Consider the following 23,367-nt stretch of genomic DNA (forward strand, 5'->3'; position numbering starts at 1 on the left):
AGCAGGGCTAATATTTGGGGCCCACTTGGGAAACCCAACTGGGGTCCAGCTAATTTTGTCCTCAGTTTCCATGGTGGCCCCAAATGTGTTTGCCCACATAGGTTAATGACGGGCCCTGGATGGGCCCCAAATCAGGCCCAGCCAAAAAACAAGTGTGGGACCCAGATGGGTAGGAGTGGGTCTGATAGTTGGGGCCCATTTGGGTTACCCACCTGGGACCCAGCTACTTTTGTCCGCAGTTTCCATGGTGGCCCCAAGTGTGCTTGCCCAGATGGGATTTTGGATAATACAGTAAGCTAAAATTTAAATCACCTGTACAACAAAGTCAGTTATTCTTTTTTATTTTACAATACTGATTAATATACTATACAAATAATTTTTTTGTTTAGAGAACAAGTTGACAAAAAAGGTCCCTAGTATACACAAAACAATAACAAATCAATGTTATACAGTTTAAAAGAAAACAAAATGCACTGAAACACAGCTTCTCACTCATTTACTGATCCATTGGTCTTGAAAAAAAGTGCATTTTTTCACAAATAACATCAGATTTGAAATACTACTGGAGTTGTTTTGAAGGTGGGGCTGATCAGGTTGTTTGACCTCCTACGTCTTCAAGTATGCTGCAAACCAGAGAGAACACGTACAAACATGCTGGTATTGGTGGCTTGTACAAGTTGTCTTGGAACTGCTTGTGAAGGAGTTGAGGGTGGTGGTAGCCGAACAAATGGATGAGTGATGTTCTGGTGGGGAGTTTCACTTGAATGTCTATTCTCCATTGCTGATGGTGATGAGTTCTCTGGCTGTTCCGCAGCGTTGTCCCAATCCTCATCTGAGCTTGACTGGATCACTGGCCTTAAAATGAATTTTAAAAAAAATATTAAAAAACGCCACAAACAATTTAGTTACTGGTTAGTCCTACAAACTAAAAAAAAATAATTAATGTATAGTCCGGCATCAAAAGGAGTCTAAAACTGATTTTTAAAAGTCAAAAAGTTACAAAGTGCTATTTTAAGATCATATCTAAATCTGGTGAGCAGCAATGGTCTACTAACGATGCTGTCTGTTTGTTTTTGTTTTTCTTATAATCACCACAATAAATTGTTGCTTTTAAGGCGTTTTTAAGAAACATAATTACCTCCTTTTCCGCTTCCCTTTTCCCAATCTGCTTCCAGAATCCGACTCAGTCTGCAGATCAGAGGTTGCTTCAGACCTCCGCAGTTTCACCCTGGCATTTTCGTATTTTTCTGTAAATTTTTGACATACATCAACAAAATGTTGTTAGTGAAATTACAGGGAAATCTTTTGTTCTGTCTTTAATGACAGAATATTTGGTAGCAATAAACAAAAATGCTTCTTACCAGCTTTCCCCAAGATGCGAACTCTGTACTGTGACCAGTTTGCATCTGGAGTAACTCCATCCTTTACAGCCTTATTGATATTGACTCTCCCTGGTGGCCAGAAACAAGAATCTTCCGCTGGTCCTGTAAACCACTTGCAAGGAATTATGGATACACCTCCACCATCCAGAAAATCAACAACTGCAAATGGTAGCATGCTGGGGAGAAAGCAAAAAGAAGCCAACTAGTACAGCAGTGGCAATGCCACATATCCAGACTTCAGTGGCAAAAGCACAATTTTCTGTTTTAATTCATCAAGTAATACAAGATGCATTTGTTTAGACAGATTTGAAACAAAGTAAATTCCAAGGCATGTTGAGTCCAATGGATAGCTGAAAAAGGCATTACAGTTTTCAAAGACCTGACACAGTGCTTTGACAACTTGGCAATCCTGTAAAATGTTTGCCACAATAAGAATTTTCCCCCCTACATTGAAACAGTTATCTCCCATGGAGCAAGAAACATATGTCTGTCCATCAGTGTATTTTCTGTACTGCTTAAAAGTTCCAAGATCACTTGTTATTGGTCCAGAGTTATGAGGCTGTTTAAGAGGAGAGGGAACAGACATCCTCTCTTTTCTTTTCTTCTGAATACTTTGCATCTCATAGACGCGCTTGACAATTTGTTCCACAGGTTTATGAGGCCTCCGCACGATCTTTTTCAGTTTACCCAGGAAGGTTTCAAATGGGAAGCAGGAAATACTGTCCAAAGGTCCAGACTTTCGCGCATCTTCAGCTAGGTGTATTAAATTATGTACATTATAACCAACAAATTCAAGACCATAAATCAAACCAAAATCTTTCACAAACTGCTTTAAAACATCGTCTGCATAATCACAGTTATCAATACACAAATCAGGACTTAGAAGAATTCTTATAGATACAGATAACAGTATAAAGTGTCTATACATTTGGCTTGGTATATTATTAAATAAAACAACTGGGCCTGTGTAAAGCAAAAATTGCCTCAATTCAGTTGCTTTCCACATGCTAATTTCAAGGAGAGATCTTGGTTTCCTTGCAAAACATTTAGGCAAATATTGCCTGACAGAAACCATGAATGCTGAAATCACGGTTAGAATTTGCATAGACTGTCTGCATTTTCGGGGACCTTTTAACCAAAGATAAATAAGCTTTCGCATTACCCCCAGACACACAAGGTGCATATAGTCCAGCACAAAACCTGAGACTAGTCCCACACCCAACTCATTCAGAGGTGACACCCCAACCTGATGCTCTTTGTAGGCCATAGCACGAAAAGTCTCATCAGTCCTTTGCTCAGCAGAAATTTCAGGAAAACACAATCTCCTATTCACATACATGCCCTTTTGAGTGCACCGCTCACACGCATAATAGCCAGTGTGTCCCTTCACACATTTAAGAAAAGCACGAGCAGGTGCATCACAAATGAATGCATCTGGAGCAGCAACACTGAAATGGACACCATTATACTGAATTCCATCTTGTATAATTGCCCTTACATCTTGTACAAAGTCGTTCAAGTACTCCTGTACATTAGAAGGTTTGGTTGTACCTGAGTATAACCCGATCACAAAAACATCACAATTTGGGATCTCCTTGATTCCACCCAGAATAGGCCACAGACTAACATTGTTGCTGCGGAATAAAGGTAGACCATCAACATTAATTCTAAGTGTTAGATTGTTTGTTAGTTTCTTTAAATCAAAATCTAAAAGCTCCAATGCTGCAGCAATTGAATTCTTTAAACCAAAATGGTAGTATGATCCCCCAGCCACATTTATCACATTACATTTGCGGGCAGTTGACATCAACGTTCGAGCATCTAGTGGTACATCAAGACCTTTCTGTCTAAGAATTTTAAGAAGGGCAGACAAAGCATTATGTGACACATTGTATTCTGCAGCCCACTCTGCAAGTCCTTTTGTATCATCTGATGTGTCTGAAAAAGCATCAGAATCGAAACAGTCATCGTCCAGATCAAATTCATTAAACTCAGACACCCCACTTTCAGAGTCTTCAGGAAACACGTCAAAGTCCAAAGCATCATAAAAAATGTCTGCAGATTGTTCATTTTGTGAACTGACTCCAGCATGTTCATCGCAATCATGGTACTCTTCCACAAGGGGTTTATTCTCAAAAGAATCCGAGCAAAAAATTAAGTCCTGATGATGATCTGACTCATTCTGCTGTGAAACGAGACGCAAATGTTCAACAACTTTCGCAGCTATTTTTCTTCTCTTTGTCCTCTCAGATTGCTCCATTGCTTTCTGAAAGATAAAACGTATAAAAAGGATAAAATGTAGTATTTTTCAGTCACCTGGGTAAGAGCTTGGATGGGTTACACTAACTACAGGGTGGGCCATTTATATGGATACACCGTAATAAAATGGGAATGGTTGGTGATATTAAAGTCCCGTTTGTGGCACATTAGTATATGTGAGGGGGCAAACTCCTCAAGATGGGTGGTGACCATGGTGGCCATTTAGAAGTCGCCCATCCTGGATACAACTTTTGTTTTTTCAATAGAAAGAGGGCCATGTGACACATCAAACTTATTGGTAATGTCACAAGAAAAACAATGGTGTGCTTGGTTTCAACGTAACTTTATTCTTTCATGAGTTATTTACAAGTTTCTGACCACTTATAAAATGTGTTCAATGTGCTGCCCATTGTGTTGGATTGTCAATGCAACCCTCTTCTCCCACTCTTCACACACTGATAGCAACACCGCAGGAGAAATGCCAGCACAGGCATCCAGTATCCGTAGTTTCAGGTTGTTAAAGGATTTTTATATGTATTCTGCTTTATTGTAGTTAAAAACCCCTAGTTGTTTAGCTTCATTTAAATCTCCTATTTTACTGTGTTTCATGAAAAAGCTTGCATGAGAGAATACCACAGGTGCCTCCACCCTTGCTGAGTTTGCTGAGATAAGCTTGACTGGTTACTATTTTTAACAGTTTAAATATGTTTCATTGTTATCACCTTGTAAGGAGTTGTTTTACACACAAGGGGCGCCGACCTGACATATTTTAGGAAGGAGCAGGGTATAAATAAAGAGAGAACTGATGTCTCAGGGTGAGTCTCCACTGAGATCACCCATGTATATACATGTTTGAGTTGTGTCTTTCTTTGCTTGCTGAAACAATTCTTTGACATAATTTTTGGTCCTCCTGAGCCGGATGGGAAATAACAACTGTTTTGTTGTGACTCCAAACAGAGATCTACACTGATTCCTGACGCCGTGGGGAGCCCGCACTGAAGTCTGTCGACAGCCTTCTCTAGGTAGAGGTGAAAGCCCAAGAGCGTAAAAAATTTGGGTCTTGGCCAGTGTTCTATCAGTGGTCCACGGCGGTGGGATTCAGTGGAACGATCTAACGAAACCGGCTGCAGCGACGTTTCAGTAAGGTAAAGAAACCCACACATATGCACTCGCGTAAAACGAAGATAGGTTTCACCCGCCGAAAGGGTTGGAGAGTCTGATCCACTGCACGGATCTCAAATAGGACTAATCCGCCGAAAGGATTTGAAATTTAGGGCTTGCCCACCGCACGGGCTGGTAGAAAAGTTAGGGCTTGCCCACTGTACGGGCTGGTAGACTGATCCGTTGAAAGGATCTGCGCGACTGTATATTATATATTTGTGTTTTGTGTGTGTGAAGAGTAAATCATTTTTAACAGCACAGTACGCTGCTGGATTACTCTTTTGTTCTGTCATTTTATTTCCTGTCAGTAGCCAAAGTACTGGTGAGTAGAGGAGAAAGGTTGTGTTCATCACGTAAAACTTACACCGCTCCACGAATAGCGTAGGAGTAGAAGGGCGTGTTAGTTACCACTCCTAACTCTAATACCAGAGACGGCTCTGCAGTGTTGTTGTAATGGGTAACAAAGCTACAAAACTCACTGCTGACGAGCAGTGGCTAGAGAAAAAATGTCCAGGCGCCGGACAAATTAGTGCATGCAGATGGAGGAACCCAAAGAAAACTAAATGTCCCACATGGGAGGGAAAATGTAGCCCCTCCGCATTGACTAAATTAAAAGAAACCCTCCAAGCAGAAATAAATACTGAGAAAGATCCAAAAAAGAAAATAAAACGCTCACAAGAACTGCAATATTTTAAAGCATGGAAAGAGGAGAAAGAAAGGAGAAGTGAAAATAGAGAGAAAAGACAAAAGAAAAAAGAAACGATGTTGCAAAAACCACAGCCACCTCCTTATGTGCCAACGCCGTCGTCACCTGAACCACAATCAAAAAATCCATTCACCACCCAAACTAACCCCTATGCTCAAGCTCAAAGCATGTTAAAAAGTATAACTGTTGGTAGAAACCCACAGGAGGACATAGGAAAAGACCCATACGGGAGAGACACGGGGGGCAGTGTAGATCCACCTGGCCTCTCAGGTCTGTTTCCAATGATAGCCACACCCAATCCTAGATATGGACAGCCAACTGGTGGTGAAAATAATGAGCGAGATGAGGATCCAAATATATTTGTTTTTAGACCATGGTCACAAAAAGATAGACAGAATGTACTCAAAGATGTCCCACCTTTAAATGAAGGTTTCATACAGTGGAGAGATGCTGTCGAGTTAATTAGAAGACAGTGGTGTTTGAATGGCCATGAAATGCTTCAGGTAATACAAGACCTGTTAGGGTTAAAAATGGGAACAGTTAGAGGAGACTTCACAGGATTAGGAGAAAATGGTAGGGCCCTAGGTCCTGGATCTGCTGACCTACAAACTGCCATGACACAGTTGTATGAGCGGATTAGAGTTCGACTGGCTCCCAGAGCAGACTATGCTAAAATAGGAGAAGTAAAACAGAAGGAAGCTGAAACAGCATCCGACTTCCTCGATCGCTTACGTCCAGTTTTTAGACAACATTCAGGATTAAACTATGAGGAAGGCCCAGACACCCCATATCAACAACATTTAAAAAATGCATTTTTTAAATGGCCTTTTGCCACCTGTAAAAGCATATGTAGAGAAGCATTGGGTGACCATGAACATCGGATCATTGCCTGATGCATTACAATATGCAGAACACGCTACTCGTGTGTTAAAGAAAAAAGATAAAGGGAACGTTTTTTCTGTGGATCCTGAAACAGGATTCATAGCCTTTGTAGGAGGATATAGAGGCCCAAGGCAGGGACAGCAGAGGAACAGAGGAAGGTATAGAGGAGGTTTTAGAGGTGCAAACAGAGGGGGCGGATATCGAGGAAAGGGAGAGAGTGACAGAGAGAGAGATAATACTTGTTGGAACTGTGGTAAAGAGGGACACTTTGCAAGAGATTGCAGGAATAGAGGGGAGAAACAGCAGGATTGACTAGGAAAGGGACAAGAAGAAGAACAAGCAGAGGATGACATTTTTAATATAGAACAATTAGTTCTAGATTCAGAGCATAAACCTACTATAATTATTCACGTAAATGGTCAGCCTATGACCATGTTATGTGATACTGGTGCATGTAGAACAGTCCTACATGAAAAACCAAAGGGATTGAAATTTTCAGTAGACACCGTAATTGTAAAATCAGCCTCAGGACATACAACTGTACAGCCTCTCACAGAACCATTAACATTGGAAGAAAGGAAGAGAGGTAGAAAATGCAAAAACCAGTGCATTTATGATCCATCCTGCCCAGTGAATCTGTTAGGTAGAGATAGTTTAGAAAAACTAAACATAGGAGTAGTACCTGGTGAAAACGGTATGCACGCAGAGCTAATGTTGTGTGAGGAGGAATCAACAAGCCAATCTCCTTTTTACTGCAAAGGGAATGGTGAGCCCCATTATTACTGGACTTTAGATCTGCCACCTTTGGAGCCTTTGCAGCGATTAGCGGAAAGGTATTTGCCACCAGACTCTCAACAACTAGCGTGCACAGACTATCATAACACTTTGAGATTTAAACAAAGCCCAGGTCCTGATCCTCCATATGACAAAGAAGTGCACAGATTAGGCCCACAAAGACTAACTCTACAACACCTATATGTAACTAAAAGCAGCAATGCTGTATGCTCTGTAATACAGAACGATAACACACAAGAGTTAAACCGAATGGCGAAGCCACACATCTCAGTGGCACGAAATAATGTCACTGACTGGAAAAATTTAGAATATGTGTTGACCCAGGTTGAAAGAGATAGATACGAAAAAACTGAAGACACGCATGAAGGGTGGCTGCAAGGGCGTAGGACAGGATGTATGAGGTACACATTAGGTTGGGTAGTGACGGCTAAACCAGCAACACATCTAATTGACTGCGCAGACTCACACTCATTAAGTCCTATCACTGAATGATATGCAGTGATGGTTGAGACACACCCAGAATTGAAGCAGTTACCTGAGACATTATGGTCCACAAGTCAAACAGATGTAGGCCTGATTAAATCAGCAGATCAAGTACGAGTAAAAACAACAACCATGTATAGGCCTTTGAAACCTCAGTACCCCCTTACTTCAGAAGCTAAGGAAGGCATTACACCAGTAATAACAGACATGCTAAAAGCAGGGATTTTAATAAAAACGAGTTCAACATGCAACACTCCAATATTTCCTGTCAAGAAAGCAAACACAGGGAAGTATAGACTAGTGCATGATCTCAGAGCTATTAATGAGATAACTGAACAGATACCGCCTGTTGTAGCTAATCCACACACAATTTTAAATCAGATTACTCCCAAAGAACAATGGTTCTCAGTGATAGATCTATCAAATGCATTCTTTTCTGTGCCTCTACACCCAGATTCACAACACCTATTTGGATTTACATTTAATGGACAAAAATATACGTACACGCGTCTACCTCAAGGGTTTCAGAACAGCCCCACTCTGTATGCTGAAGCTCTACGAAAATCAATGTCATCATGCAAGTTGCCAGCTCCAGGCCAATATTTGTTGTATGTAGACGATATTCTAATCACCGGAGACACAGAACAGAGCTGCAAAACAAATACATTGACAGTATTATATCATTTAGCCGAGCAAGGTCACAAGGTTTCTCAACATAAGTTGCAACTATGGAAAACAGAGGTGATATACTTAGGGCATACGTTGTCAGGACAGGGAAAGAAACTACTAGACTCAAAAAAGCTAGCAGTACAAAATGCTCCAAAACCTCAGACTAAGCAGCAAATGATGAGTTTCCTAGGACTGTGCAACTTTTGCAGATCATGGATACCTGAGTATGCATTAAAGGTACAGCCTTTACAGAACATCATTTATGGAAAAGATTTAGGATTAAAAGATAAAGTAACCTGGTCAACAGAAGCATCTATAGCTTTTGAACACTTGAAAACCGTGCTGCAAACTAATATTGTTTTAACTTTGCCAGATTATGATAAGCTGTTCTATCTACATGTAGATGGAGGAGGAGGTTATATGAAAGCAGTTTTAACACAAACATTCGGTGAAAAACAGCGTCCACTAGCATTCTATTCATCAAAACTGGACTCTGTTGCAGCTGGCCTCCCAACATGTCTACAGGCCTGCGCAGCTGCAGCAGAGGCGGTACAGAAATCAGCTGACATTGTTTTAGGACATACTCTGACAGTTAAAGTACCACATGCAGTAACTTCAATACTGCTACAAGCAAACCTGTCGTACCTTACACATGCCAGACAACTATCATATGTGGGCATTCTGTTGTCACAATCCCACATAACGATAGAAAAGTCTGGACAGCTGAATCCAAGCACACTTTTAGCTACACCGGATGATGGCCAACCGCACTGTTGTATGCAGAAGTTAGATGAGGAAACGAAACCACGAGCTGATATTTATAGCACACCACAGCCTGGCTTCCTTGACATTTTTGTAGACGGCTCAGCATCTAAAGATAGTTTTGGTCGGAACTGTGTAGGTTATGCTGTGACAACTCGTGACACCGTCATAGAAGCGAAACCACTACCTTCCTCACACTCAGCACAAAGTGCAGAATTAACAGCTGTAATAAGAGCATGTGAACTGCATAAGGAACAGAATATCAACATTCATACTGATAGCCAATATGTCTATTCAGCTGTACATCATTTTGCCAAGATATGGCAGAACAGAGGTATGGTGACGTCAACAGGACGCCCAGTTCAGCACGGAAGTTTACTTAAAAGACTGCTAGAAGTAATAACCTTACCGAGCAAACTAGCCTTATGGAAATGTGCTGCACATCAAACGGATGTGTCAGACATAACCAAAGGAAACAATTTTGCAGACAAAGCAGCGAAGGCAGCTGCGAATAAAACAGAAAGTGCACTAACAGTGGAAACAAACACACAGATACCAATAGACATTCTGAAGAATGAACAAAAATCAGCTCCATTAAATGAACAAAAGAAATGGTTAAAGTGCGGAGCAATTTTACGAGATGACCTGATGATGTGCGACGGAAAACCAGTACTACCAAAGTCCTTACATAAAACAGCGGCCCTGGTGACACATGGAGTTACTCATGTGTCAACAGGAGGGATAGTAACTATAGTCACTAAACACTTCTATACTATAAATTTCGAAACTTCAGCAAAAGAATTTGTAAGAACATGCATGACCTGCCAAAGACATAACTCACAAGGGAATTTAAGACCAAGAAGAGGTCATTTCCCTACACCGCCTCATCCTTTTCATACAATACACATGGATTTCATTGAACTAAATGAATGTCAAGGCTCAAAATACGCATTAGTGATCATAGATGTATTCTCAAAATGGCCTGAAATCTATCCAGTAAAGAAAGCAGATGCCATTTCAGTTGCTAAATGTTTGTGTAACCACTTTATTCCAACTTATGGCATCCCAACTCTGATGAGATCAGACAATGGGACCCATTTTGTAAATGATGTAATTAACAAAGTCTCAGAAGCACTAGGATTTAATATCAAAAACCACTGTGCCTATCATCCACAAAGTGCAGGATTAGTAGAAAGAACAAATGGCACAATCAAGCAGAGACTTAGGAAGTGTATGGAAGAAACAGGAAGACCGTGGCCTGAATGTGTAGGCCTGGTAAAAATGTGGATGAGATTAACACAAGGATCTCAGAAGCTCACACCGTTTGAGATCATCCATGGTAGACCATTTCCACTACCTATAACGAGTGAACCTTTAACTAAATCTTTTAGAGAAACCACATTAGCAGAATGGATGACTAAACTGCTAGAAAACAAAGAAATTGTGCTGAATAACAAACTGCCAGAGGACTTTTCTCCAGTATCTTGCAGGTTGAAGCCAGGTGATTGGATCCTAATCAAGGTGCTCCAGAGGAAAAATTGGAGTTCACCCCGTTGGGAAGGACCTTACCAAGTGCTTCTAACCACTCCCACAGCATGTAAGATCGCGGAGCGACCATCCTGGATACATCAAAGCCACTGTAAGAAAGTGAGTGAAAGCATAGACTAACTAGACGCCGACGCCCCTGCCCTCTGGTGATCCGAAAGGTGGAGGAAGGGCTGATTGGGTATATCCCGCCCTTTTGCTTCTTGCCTTTGGTCTACTTATCAGAGGGGTCAGGTGTATCAGGTCATCATGAAGCTGCTTTTGATCTCACTGACATTGGCAGCCCTGGTCGCAGGATGTCTAGTACTGCTCAGGAAGAACGATGGACCTCGCAAGAAAAGAGCCTGGACACATGATAATTCACATCACTATACAATGATACAAGACAATATCCACCCTTGGATGAACAACGCATGGTATCGGTACATACATGACAGCACACCCACCAAAGACTGTTATGTCTGCTCACATATGCCACCAACAACACAATATGCAACATTGTATGGCAAAGCAATGAACATGACTCAGGTGAAGTGTGCAGCAAGCTACGCCAGTCTCGGGTATCAGTACTCTGGAATTGTGATCAACCACAACGAACCCTCGAAAATAGGATTACGAAATGGCACGTGCGATGAATGGTTCTGGGTCGACCTGAAGGTGAAACAAAGGAACAAGGCTGGGTCATTTCCAGTCTTTCTCAAGAACCCTGGAAATTGGGATCATACCTTGTGCTACCGCCAGTCTAAGGGAACTATAGACATGGGAAACACCACCAACTGCAAAGCAGTAGTGACGCATGCTCTTGGAGGACCAGTGAAGAACAATGACATTTCCAATGGCACCTATTGGGTGCAGGGAATGGCCTGGCTATGTGGACAGCGGGCCTATTTCACTCTCCCCCAGAACTGGACGGGTATGTGTGCTCCAATCTTCATATCTGATCACACGTTTAAAATAACTACCGACGGTACATCACTCAAAAGAGGGAAGAGATCAGTTGACACTCCAGACCCGAAACCACATGACCCAATATGGGGCTCTGACGTCCCACAGGAATTCAAGCTTTGGACTACAGGACAGAAAGTGCTGCACTCACTCTTTCCGTGGGTAGGCACAGGGAAAAATGCGCTGAGGATCGAGACATTGAACTATCGATTTGGATTGTTCCTGAATACATCATGTCGAGTCAATGACCAGCAAAACGAGGAGATAGATGCCCTGCGAATAATGGTCATGCAACATCAAGTGGCGCTTGATATTGTGCTGGCTGAAAAAGGAGGATTATGTGTGCTTTTTAACACCACCTGTTGCACTTACATACCTGACAACATACATTCTAGTAACATGACGGATGCATTAAAAGTTCTAAAAAGGCTTCAGAATGTGCAGTCAAAGGAATATGTAGACGGGGGTACAGATTGGTTGAGATGGTTGCTAAATGGCTCATGGACTGTTTTGCTGTATAAAGGTCTAATATTCATAGGACTCTTACTTGTATTATTCTGTGTATTCTCCACATGTATTCTCCCTTGTCTCAGGAAGATGATTTCCAAAATGATTTCCACATCATTGATAGCTTATGTTACTGTACCACTGGATGACAAAAATGATCTGAGTAACAGTGAAGATAACTTTGAAGACGAAGATGTCTATGTGTAAGAAGAAAATCTTAAAGACGACCTGTGAAGCTAGATTGCAATATAAGTAACACATAATGATGACATGTTTGAAAATGCTAGGAGCAAGAGAACATGTTCGGAAATAAAGTGTGAAACGTGTTTAAATGAGCTAAAACAGGAGGGAATGTTAAAGGATTTTTATATGTATTCTGCTTTATTGTAGTTAAAAACCCCTAGTTGTTTAGCTTCATTTAAATCTCCTATTTTACTGTGTTTCATGAAAAAGCTTGCATGAGAGAATACCACAGGTGCCTCCACCCTTGCTGAGTTTGCTGAGATAAGCTTGACTGGTTACTATTTTTAACAGTTTAAATATGTTTCATTGTTATCACCTTGTAAGGAGTTGTTTTACACACAAGGGGCGCCGACCTGACATATTTTAGGAAGGAGCAGGGTATAAATAAAGAGAGAACTGATGTCTCAGGGTGAGTCTCCACTGAGATCACCCATGTATATACATGTTTGAGTTGTGTCTTTCTTTGCTTGCTGAAACAATTCTTTGACATAGGTGCTGCACATCTCATATCTTCACACCATAGACAATTGCCTTCAGATGACCCCAAAGATAAAAGTCTAAGGGGGTCAGATCGGGAGACCTTGGGGTCCATTCAACTGGCCCACAACAACCAATCCACTTTCCAGGAAACTGTTCATCTAGGAATGCTCGGACCTGGCACCCATAATGTGGTGGTGCACCATCTTGCTGGAAAAACTCAGGGAACGTGCCAGCTTCAGTGCATAAAGAGGGAAACACATCATCATGTAGCAATTTCAAATATCCAGTGGCCTTGAGGTTTCCATTGATGAAGAATGGACCCACTATCGGTGTACCCCATATACCACACCAAACCATCACTTTTGTTGTTCCAACAGTCTTGGAGGGATCCATCCAATGTGGGTTAGTGTCAGACCAATAGCGGTGGTTTTGTTTGTTAACTTCACCATTCACATAAAAGTTTGCCTCATCACTGAACAAAATCTTCTGCATGAACTGAGGGTCCTGTTCCAAATTTTGTTTTGCCCATTCTGCAAATTCTGTGCGCCGATCTGGGTCATCCTCATTGAGATGCTGCAGTAGCTGGAGTTTGTAAGGGTGCCATTTCTGAGTAGCTAATATCCGCCGAAGGGATGTTCGACTAATGCCACTCTCCAGTGACATGTGGTGAGTGCTACGCTGTGGGCTCTTGCTGAATGAAGCTAGGACAGCCACTGATGTTTCTTCATTAGTGACAGTTTTCTTGCGTCCACATTTTGGCAAATCCAACACTGAACCAGTTTCACGAAACTTAGCAAGCAGTTTGCTAACTGTAGCATGGGAGATGGGTGGTCTCGTAGGGTGTCTTGCATTGAAATCTGCTGCAATGACCCGGTTACTGCGTTCACCAGATATCAACACAATTTCAATCCGCTCCTCATGTGTTAACCTCTTCGACATGTCAATGGCTGTGAACAAAGAGTAACTTGTAAATAACTCATGAAAGAATAAAGTTACGTTGAAACCAAGCACACCATTGTTTTTCTTGTGACATTACCAGTAAGTTTGATGTGTCACATGGCCCTCTTCCTATTGAAAAAACAAAAGTTGTATCCAAGATGGCCGACTTCTAAATGGCCACCATGGTCACCACCCATCTTGAGGAGTTTGCCCCCTCACATATACTAATGTGCCACAAACAGGACTTTAATATCACCAACCATTCCCATTTTATTACAGTGTATCCATATAAATGGCCCACCCTGTACATCAACAGGTCCTTACTCAGAAATATTATTGGGGCCTGACAACTATCCAAAGCACATTTACATGTTATTAATCGTGGTTAATAAGGCCTTTTTCTTAAATTTCACTCACTTTAGCATTTGGCTGTCACTTGTGTATCAGAAATATAGGAACAATCATCTTCTGGTGGGGATTTGTGCTATTGGTCCTTCAGTTTAGCTTTAGATATTTAGAAGTCAATGTGGGCAAAGATCTACTTCTATATAATAAGCTCTAGTACATCAAACAAATTAAAATAACAGTGTGCATGCACAAATCAGGCAGCAGACAAACACTTAAAGATCACAGATCTTTAGAACCACATCCAAAGAGCAATTGCTTTTCTTTTTATAAATAAATAAATCTGTAGATTCTAGCTAAATATACATTACAAAAAGGAAAAAAGGAGGGCCACGGCAATCATAGTAAAAGGAGTTGGCACTGTGGCCCTAACAAGACCGATCAGTTCTGCTTAAATCCGGTTGTTCAGTCTGACGTCACTGGCCGTGTCTGGGCCTAAACTCTGCTGGAGGTCCATATATCAAATGATCACTGTGGCATTACTGAGAGTTAAAACACTGTCTAAAGTCTTTCATCTTTAATAAAATGATCAGCGTTCTTCTCTACCAGGTGTAACAATTGAGTTTAACATCCAGGCATCCATGAAAACGGAATTTATGACATTTAACAGAGTTAGAAGTTAGCAGGAAGTTAGCTCGCTAGCTTCCATCTAAATACAATATAGCATGTCCTGACTGCAGGGGTTTAGAAACAAATTCAAACGTACAGCTCTGCTGTCACTTCCAACATAAATGAAGACAGAAAACTAAACAGCAGTGACGTTTGTAGGGTTACTGAAGTTTGGCTAGCTGGTATATAACGATGTGCTACGTGACCGCTAGCGACACAGCTATGTTAGCATAATATAAACAAGCTAACTTTTTTTCCACTCGATAAAAGTTAACGTGAGTGTTCTCAGTGGTCAGGAAAAAATGTAATCGCATGGCAGGATGCTGTAAACGGACCAGACTTCAACCAGGAGAACAACTGAGATAATCCATCCACAATACGAGGTTAGTTATTCATATACTGCTGCATGGGCTGTGCTGTAGTTACATCGTAAGGTTTTAAAAACTGAGCTTAAATAAATGATTAGCGGTAATAAAAGCCGAGGGAGGTCAACGGTGATCACTGAATGTTTTTAGGAGCTTTTTGAGATTAAATAGAAGAAAATACAAAGCATTAAACATGTTAACAACACAAAAGCCATATTAAACGCAGACTACTTTAGGCCCGGAAGTAGGATTCGTCGCGTCATCAATGAACAACCGGATAATCAGTTTCCCTCATGTAGAGAGCTTGCACAACAGTAAGAGGCAGATTCTAGAGTCACTACACTATTTCTGATTAAGTTCTCACTAAAACAACTACACATATAAAGTTGCATACTAAAGTGTGTATTAAAAAAAACCCCAAACAAATCAAGATCACCTATGTTTTATTTGCTTTTTCTGGAAAAATGAGAACAATGGCAAGAAAAATGATGATATCTTCTACAGAAATAGAGTGCTCACTGATCTGCCTCTCTGACTGCTGTGCATGCTACTGACACAGGGGCAAAAGCTGGGGACTAGTTGCTCATGGCCATGGCCTACCCTCCTCACTTAGCCGTGAGGAATGAAGCTAATAAAGACAACACCAAAGCAATTTTGGTTGCTCTGATAGTGAAAATACCCTCCCATATTCCTCTTAAAAAATTAGAACTTCGTTAAATTGGTCTAATACAGTCCTTTATTAATACTAATCATAGAGAGAAACCAAGATAATGTTTAAGTACAACTTGATGTTAAGTATACGCAGTAATTAATTTTGGTGCTAGTTAAGCAGTATACAGGACACCAGACGATGCTTTCAAACTGTGAAAATTGGCTAAATCCAACATTACGTAAAAATTTCAACTAGCTTAGCCTTGCTTGAGTGCTAGCAAAAAGTTCGCCAGCAGTTGTGCCATACTTTACTTTGCAGCATCATAACTTTGTAAACATTTCATTTATACTTAGGGATTCAAATTATGTCCAAAAGTTCTTACCTTTATTGCAGAAAATAAGTCCGTAGCTCAAAGATGCACTTAATCCAAAAATTGCCAGCTTAACGGTCAGCTTTGTCCAAAGGCGCGAAATGAAGAATGTTCCAGAATGGAGGGGGGGGGACGGGTTTGAGAAAACCTCGTGATATTTCATGAAATAACGCAAGATTTCGAAAATCACTCCTACATGGAGTGAAATTTTTTTCCCACTCAAATGTAAAACCATTTATTTTATTTTATTAAGCGTCTTACAATTTGAAGTCACATCTGTTCTTTGTGTTTCACTTATATTAATATATTTTACATGTCTATTTTGTTATTAATTAAATATACATATGCTGCCTCTGGCATAATTTATTATCAGTTATTTCATCTTAATTCATGTTTATACTTACACATGACTAATAATTATACTTAACTAAGGTCGTTAAACTCAGTTGCTTGTTCATGCAACTTCCCATATATTACCCATATGGTGCCCATAGAACATACCCCATCTGGGCTGGCTCAGGTGGGTCCTACATGGCTAACCTAGGTGGGTCCCAGATTGGATGCCCATTGTAAGCCCATCCCCACTTGGAACCCCCATAGCCCATGTGGGGCCCACATACTGGTGTTTACTGCACTGTAAAATATAACTTGTTGTTTCAACTTAAAAATATGAGGTAAAGGGCTGCCTTAAAATTTTAAGTTAAGTCAAGAAATAGAGTTTGTTCTTATAACACAACCAATTGTTATCTTAATGAAAAATTACATGTTGTCTAAACTTTCGTCTTAGTTTAGTTGACTGAGATTTGTTAGTCAGTTCAACTCCTTTAATTGTCATCTTTACTTGGGAAAACCCTTTCAGCTAAATTAAAATAATCTATTGTTTAAACTCTTGTCCTAGTTCAGTTGACTTGGGTTTTTTAGTTAATTCAAATACTTTAGTAGTTCTTTTAACTTAGGAATCTATTTTAGCTTAACTAACATAATTTGTTAGCTAAGTTGATTTAAGTGTATTAATTAACTGAGCTCCTTAAGGTAGCTGAGTGAGCTTGTAAATCAGTTTCATTTTAATTATCAGAGTTGATTGACTGGATGTAAAGAAAAATGTGTATTAAACATCTTAAGTTTTGTTTTGTTTTTTAAGCTTTCTAACATCCATTTCAGCAAAACTACCTGTTAGGTTTATCTTAGATCTCAGGTTTAAATATCTACATTCCTTTAAATAAATTTTCTGTTGTTTACAGAAAAAAAAATAAAAACCCACAGATTCCATTAAAGTCTATCTGATCATTTCATACAAGTATAGTACATAAGTTTGTTTTAAGAACATGACAAGACAATTACTCATGAGCGCCCAACATTCACCATTTATTGTGCCATCTTAGTCATCTGAGAAACAGAAAAATCAGTGACGTAGCTCATCAGGCTCACAATCCATCAAAACTCAAAGGCTGCTCCCAGTGAAACAATAAATTTGAACTTGGTCTTGAGCCCAGTTTGGGTGAAGATTAAATTCTGACCAATACTCAAGGAGCAGTAGTGATTCTTGTGAAGTAACAACATAAAGTCTGCATTAATGTAATGTATCAACGGGACACTTGATATTTTAGAAAAGTTATTCTTTACATTTGCAAAATTTTTAAACTTCATTGTGCTCAGTCACACCTGTTAGCATAAAACTTGAAATATTAAAATAGTACAAAACCTTTGATAAGTGACAGTAAAGATCAGTTTATAACAACTAAGACATCAAACTCTTGTATTTGTCTTCGTTTACAATTGCAACAAATTCCACAGAACCAATATCTCTGAAAATGAGTGCATGCTTCTGAAACATTTGATAAGATGGATATTTCAGAAACATCAGTTTGAGTCTGCTCAATTGCAAAACAAAGGAAAAACTACTGACTTGCATGAGATAAGCATCTGCAGAGTCCACCATTATATTGTTGTTCACATAAGTTTCTTAAACCATGAACAAATGAGTAATTGTCTAATCTGGAATGTAAAGTGTAGTCATTTAGTGACATACAAAAGTGAGAATGAGAACTTGCAAGAATAAAAAAACAAACAGTAAAATAAAAACTGTCCTTAACACTAAGGAGTATACAATTACAGTTCTGCATGGCTTTCTGCAAGAGTCTGTTTCTTAGACCATGCACTAGTGAGATGCACTGCCTTCCACCAATGTTCATTAGGATGTTCTGAATGGCTTCAAAGATGTCCTTAAGTTCCTTTGGATAGTGTATGTTGAGGGCAAAAAGAAGGCCCATCAGCATGGAAATGGCACTTGAGACATCCCTCAGATTAGACAGGATTACTGCCGCCTCAAGGACAACCAACACATCGATGATGTCTTCTTCTTTCACCATCGCAATGCCAACTTTCATCCTCTTAGAAAACGTGTCTTCAATACCTGTCGGCTATAAAAGGGTTCAAAGACAAAAAAAAAAAAAAAAAAATTACACAATTACAATTACACAATATCCCTTGTGCTTAACAATTCATGTCTTTCCAAAGAACAGCCATACTGATGCTTTGGATGATGGTGATTGGCTTTGGGTAACACTTATTAGTTGTTAAAGTTTTTTCAGAATGAGATATGCACCCCCATGTTACAAATCCATTTCTTGCTTTAAACAAAGACCATGTTCATAAATAACTGAGCATGTCTTCAATTGCAGAATTCAAACAAAATTTTCAATTTAAATGGTAAATGGCCTGTATTTGTATAGCGCTTTACTAGTCCCCTAAGGACTCCAAAGCGCTTTACACATTCAGTCATTCACACACATGGGTGGATGACTGAATCGTGACTCAAGAGTTGACAGTTCGTCTTATAATCGGAATGTTGCCGGTTCGAGCCCCGGCTCCGACAGTTTCAGTCGTTGTGTCCTTGGGCAAGACACTTCACCTGTTGCCTACTGGTGGTGGTCAGAGGGCCCGGTAGTGCCAGTGTCCGGCAGCCTCGCCTCTGTCAGTGCGCCCCAGGGCGGCTGTGGCTACAATGTAGCTTGCCATCACCAGTGTGTGAATTTAAATCTACTTATGCTAAATATTGGCTGTGCTCTAAACCAAATCTGGCTGAGAATACATGAAATGTGCAAACTGCAGCTACACTACAGGATCAGATTATGGCTCCATAGACAATGCTTCTTTAATCAGTTTATTGATTAAAGTTTATTTTTCCCCCTATATTAACAGCATGAAAAAAGAGCATATAGACATGGCTGAACAGGTTGCATAATTGGCACTGAATATCAACATCCACCTTTACCCAGCTGCCCAATGACTCTGGGCCAGTAACCTTTAATTGCTTACCCAGTCTACACAGTCTCTTTTCCAGGGTCCAAGACATTTCACCAAAGTATTGCCCCCCACAGCTGTAGCAGCCACTGCAGCCCCTTAAATATCCTAATATCTCTGCCATTACAATATACAATGTGAGAAATCAAACGTAAAGCTGAAGTGAACAGTACAGCAGCGAAATGTCAAAGACCCTGGTGAAGACATGAATAAACACAAGACACTAATAATATCAATGCTAGCTTGCCAGTTAGTTTCTCTGAAACCCAGACCAAATCCAGTGTCAAAGATCTTGTAATAATACATTTGGTGAGGAAAAAGTACACATGTTATCATGTGGCATCTATTGTTTCATAGATGCCATATGTTTCATTTAAAATCCACTGTGGTGCTGTCATTATTAAATTTACTAAAAGAAACAATGCTAACCTTCACAGTCTTGAAAGTGTGTGAGGGCTCTTCCTTTAGAAAATGAGGTCCTCTGTCCTCTTCCTTTGTGTAGGGCTCTGGTCAAAGAAGTCAAAAAGAAAACAAAAACACTTTTTAAACAGTGTTTATAAAGCATGTAGACAGCTCCAAATTCACAGCTTTTTGATACATAATTCCATCAATATATGATTATCATTGGAGATTTTGAATCAGGCTTATCAGGACATTCAAGTAGAATATGATATCCAACCTGCCACCAATATACACAGATTCTGTAAAAGTTACCACACTAAATGTCCGGTTGTGAAATATGATGACAGACTTTACTTATCAGCTTTCTTTCAATGAGTTCATCAGTTGAACTGGATAACCTAAAACTTAAACAAAGGATTAGATTTCGCAGTTGAACACTTACATCATCACCGAAGCATCTTATGAGCCTAGTTAGCCCTCCTATGCCGCTCTTGATTTTCTACAGCTCCACGAACCTCTCCATAATGGTCAAGCACAGCAAAAAGGAACCCTTTCAGGTCAACAGATGTAAGACGGGCAAATTCTGCTTCAACCTGAGCAATAGAAGAAGAGGGGTGGAGAGTACAGGCAGAATAAAAAAAAGATTCTTTGAGACCCAAATTTAAGCAAACAGTCATCTGAGGCCCATTAGAGAAAACACAAACACACAAAAGCAAACAAACAAAAAGATGCACTTTACCTGCCGTTCAGCAAACAAGGAAGTTCAGAGAACAATAAGCTCTGTCTTGAAATCTTTTAAAGTAGAATGATTGTGAAAATGACTTATGTGATGTAAAACTTTAGTAAACGTGCGATTAAAAGAACACTGAGTAAAAGGACAAGTAACAATTTCCTTATTCCTCAGATGTTTACCTTGTGAGCAATACTGTTTTAGTCCAACTGTCTCATTAAAGTTACACAACAGGCTTTTTACATTAAAGCCAGCAAGTCCATTACATACTCCCTTTTTAGATCTGAAATACTGTGCACATTCTGTGTATATGTAGTGGACAGCAATTTACCCCCAAAAAGTGCAAAGTTTGCAAGTCCACCTCATTTAAATGACAAAGACAGATGTGATCATCTAGACCTGTGAAAATAAATTAATGACAAACTTGCAGTTATGGATGTTATTACAACCACAAGAACCTAAACAGTCTGCTCCATTGCTTTTGTTAATGAATCATTTGTTGGTAGCACGTCTGAATATTTAGTTTATGCCACCTGCATGTGATCATCAATAGTGCCATATTACTTCTTAAGAAGTACCCTGACACTACAATCTTTATATCATTTGTTCTACAGAGCTATTAAGTTACAATATAATCTGTGGTGTTTCCAGTATGACAAAATGCACAAATTGTAACTTACCATTTGACTCCACTGACAAAAATAAATCCCCAGCATCAAGTTTGGCTTCACAGACCTAAAATAAGTAAAATAAAAATATATGTTATAATTATATTGTTTTCGCCATTTATTCATGTTTGCTAATTTTCTGACATATAAACAATATTAGTTTTGTTACAATACAGGGAATGCAGTTTAATTAAAAGGTAAATTATGCAAAAAAACAAAAACAAAAAACTTCTGCAGTATACCATGCCAAAAATCAGTGTCTCTGATGCCAATTATTTTATCACTACAGCTCTTTTAGTATGGAAACTCACACAGTCTAGTCATACTAGTCACAAGAGTTCAAAAATAAGTTAAAATAGTGAGCTGTTGTTAAGCATCAAGCATTTCAGGGTAACAAATAACTGCACAATAGAATTAAAGCAAAAAATAAACACACTGGAGGACTATCTGATAAAAACTAATATAATGCTGGTTTGTAGACCATATTTTGTCTCAATCCTCAGTGCACTCTTGCAGCTTAGCATGCAGCAGTTAATAACAACTTAAGTGATTACATAGGGGTAAACAGATGACAACAAGCATCGGAGTCCTGCCAAAAGTTCTTTTTGAACCCAGCCAGTTATTGGAAATATTCCCAAAATGAACTTCCACCAAAATACAACAGCCTGTGAACTTGAAAGAAATTTACAAGTACAGAGACAATATGAAATAAGCTTTATTAATTAGCTGAGTTAGCTTGCTAATATCGCAACAGTGGTTGAGTGCACAACCTTAAAGCTAGCGGCAGAATACTTGTGATTTGGTCAGTACCACATTAAACCCATAAAAAAGGCCATGTGTCAGTTTATTAGGTCAAGTTTGGTCATGACACACAAGCTGGACCTTGTCGGCTAAAGTTACATTAGCTAAAGCAAACATTTCGGTAAAAGAGAAAAACACACATCATGCCATAAATTCAAAACATGTTCCAACTTTTGTAGCTCTCTTTCCTTATAGTTATAACCAATGTTACTCACCTTGAAAGCATATTCCAAAGAAGACGATTAGAAAACGTCCAAGTAAAGTGAGCATGTCGTTAACCGCCGATTCCCATGATGCACCTCGGTAGGAGTCACGTGAGGCAGTTTTGAATCCTGCTGTGCTCAACTTACCCACATTGTCAAGTTCACATAAGTTTCTGATTTAGCTGGACATGAGTTTTCAAGTTAGCTTTTTTTGGTGTAATTGGGACGTTTTTAACTTGTAATTCTATGTTATAACAACAACTTCAGTCATCTATCGTCAAACTGATATAGAATAATATGTTGAAATAACAAACATCTAGAATTACATTTTACAGTGTGGGATTAGTCCCACACGTGGGAAATTTGTTTTGTCACAGCAGGAAGTGGACAGTGCAAAAGTTATGAAGCAAAAATTAGAATAAAATAAAATAAGAATAAATCCAGTACACAACTGTACAGAATAGAATAAAATAAAATACTATATACAGTAGAATAAAATAGAATAAAATATACAATGAGATAAAAATAGAATACAAATGCTATATACAACTGAGTAAAAAATACAACGATGCCAGAAAAGATTATTGCACTTAGTGTTATTGCACATGTGTGGATGTATGTTTGATCAGTTAAAGTCTTTGTTGTGGAGTCTGACAGCAGTGGGGAGGAAAGACCTGCGAAATCTCTCCGTCCCACACCGTGGGTGCCGCAGTCTCCCACTGAAGGAGCTGCTCAGTGCTGTCACAGTCTCATGCATGGGGTGGGAGATGTTGTCCAACAGGGATGACAGCTTAGCCGCCATTCTCCTGTCACTCACCACCTCCACTGGGTCCAGAGGGCATCCTAGAACAGAGCTGGCCCTTCGGATCAGCCTGTTCAGTCTCTTCCTGTCCCCAGCAGAGATGCTGCCGCCCCAGCAGACCACACCGTAAAAGATGGCTGAGGCCACCACAGAGTCATAGAAGGTCTTCAGGAGTGGGCCCTCCACTCCAAACGACCTGAGTCTCCGCAGCAGGTACAGCCTGCTCTGCCCTTTCCTGTAGAGGGTGTCTGAGTTATGAGTCCACTCCAGTTTGTTGTTCAGATGAACACCAAGGTGCA

The 23,367-nt window shown here is 39.8% G+C and overlaps 2 protein-coding genes across 4 annotated transcripts; one reads left to right on the forward strand and one right to left on the reverse strand.

Annotated features, from left to right (window-relative positions):
- Positions 1–325: 325 nt before the first annotated feature.
- LOC112842011 (uncharacterized) lies at positions 326–16,302 on the reverse strand. Of its 3 annotated transcripts, XM_025897740.1 has the most exons (4): positions 16,172–16,302; positions 1,362–1,558; positions 1,139–1,247; positions 326–855 (listed from the first exon to the last, which is right to left on the reverse strand). In XM_025897740.1, exons 2-4 carry the CDS (start codon positions 1,555–1,557, stop codon positions 615–617), a joined length of 546 nt encoding a protein of 181 aa, XP_025753525.1. In that variant the 5' UTR covers position 1,558; positions 16,172–16,302; the 3' UTR covers positions 326–614. The 3 variants fall into 3 exon arrangements, 2 of the variants coding, with proteins under 2 accessions (XP_025753525.1, XP_025753526.1); XM_025897741.1 differs by lacking the exon at positions 16,172–16,302 and having other exon boundaries at positions 1,362–2,064; XR_003213569.1 differs by lacking the exon at positions 16,172–16,302 and having other exon boundaries at positions 704–855; positions 1,362–2,830.
- On the forward strand, positions 10,893–12,778 carry LOC109204858 (uncharacterized). Its single transcript, XM_019367028.2, has 2 exons — positions 10,893–11,730; positions 11,772–12,778. The coding sequence occupies exons 1-2, from the start codon at positions 10,894–10,896 to the stop codon at positions 11,835–11,837; spliced, it is 903 nt and encodes a 300-aa protein (XP_019222573.1). The 5' UTR covers position 10,893; the 3' UTR covers positions 11,838–12,778.
- Positions 16,303–23,367: the final 7,065 nt, after the last annotated feature.

This window comes from Oreochromis niloticus, linkage group LG13, assembly GCF_001858045.2.
Source record: "Oreochromis niloticus isolate F11D_XX linkage group LG13, O_niloticus_UMD_NMBU, whole genome shotgun sequence".
NCBI classification, from domain to species: domain Eukaryota; kingdom Metazoa; phylum Chordata; class Actinopteri; order Cichliformes; family Cichlidae; genus Oreochromis; species Oreochromis niloticus.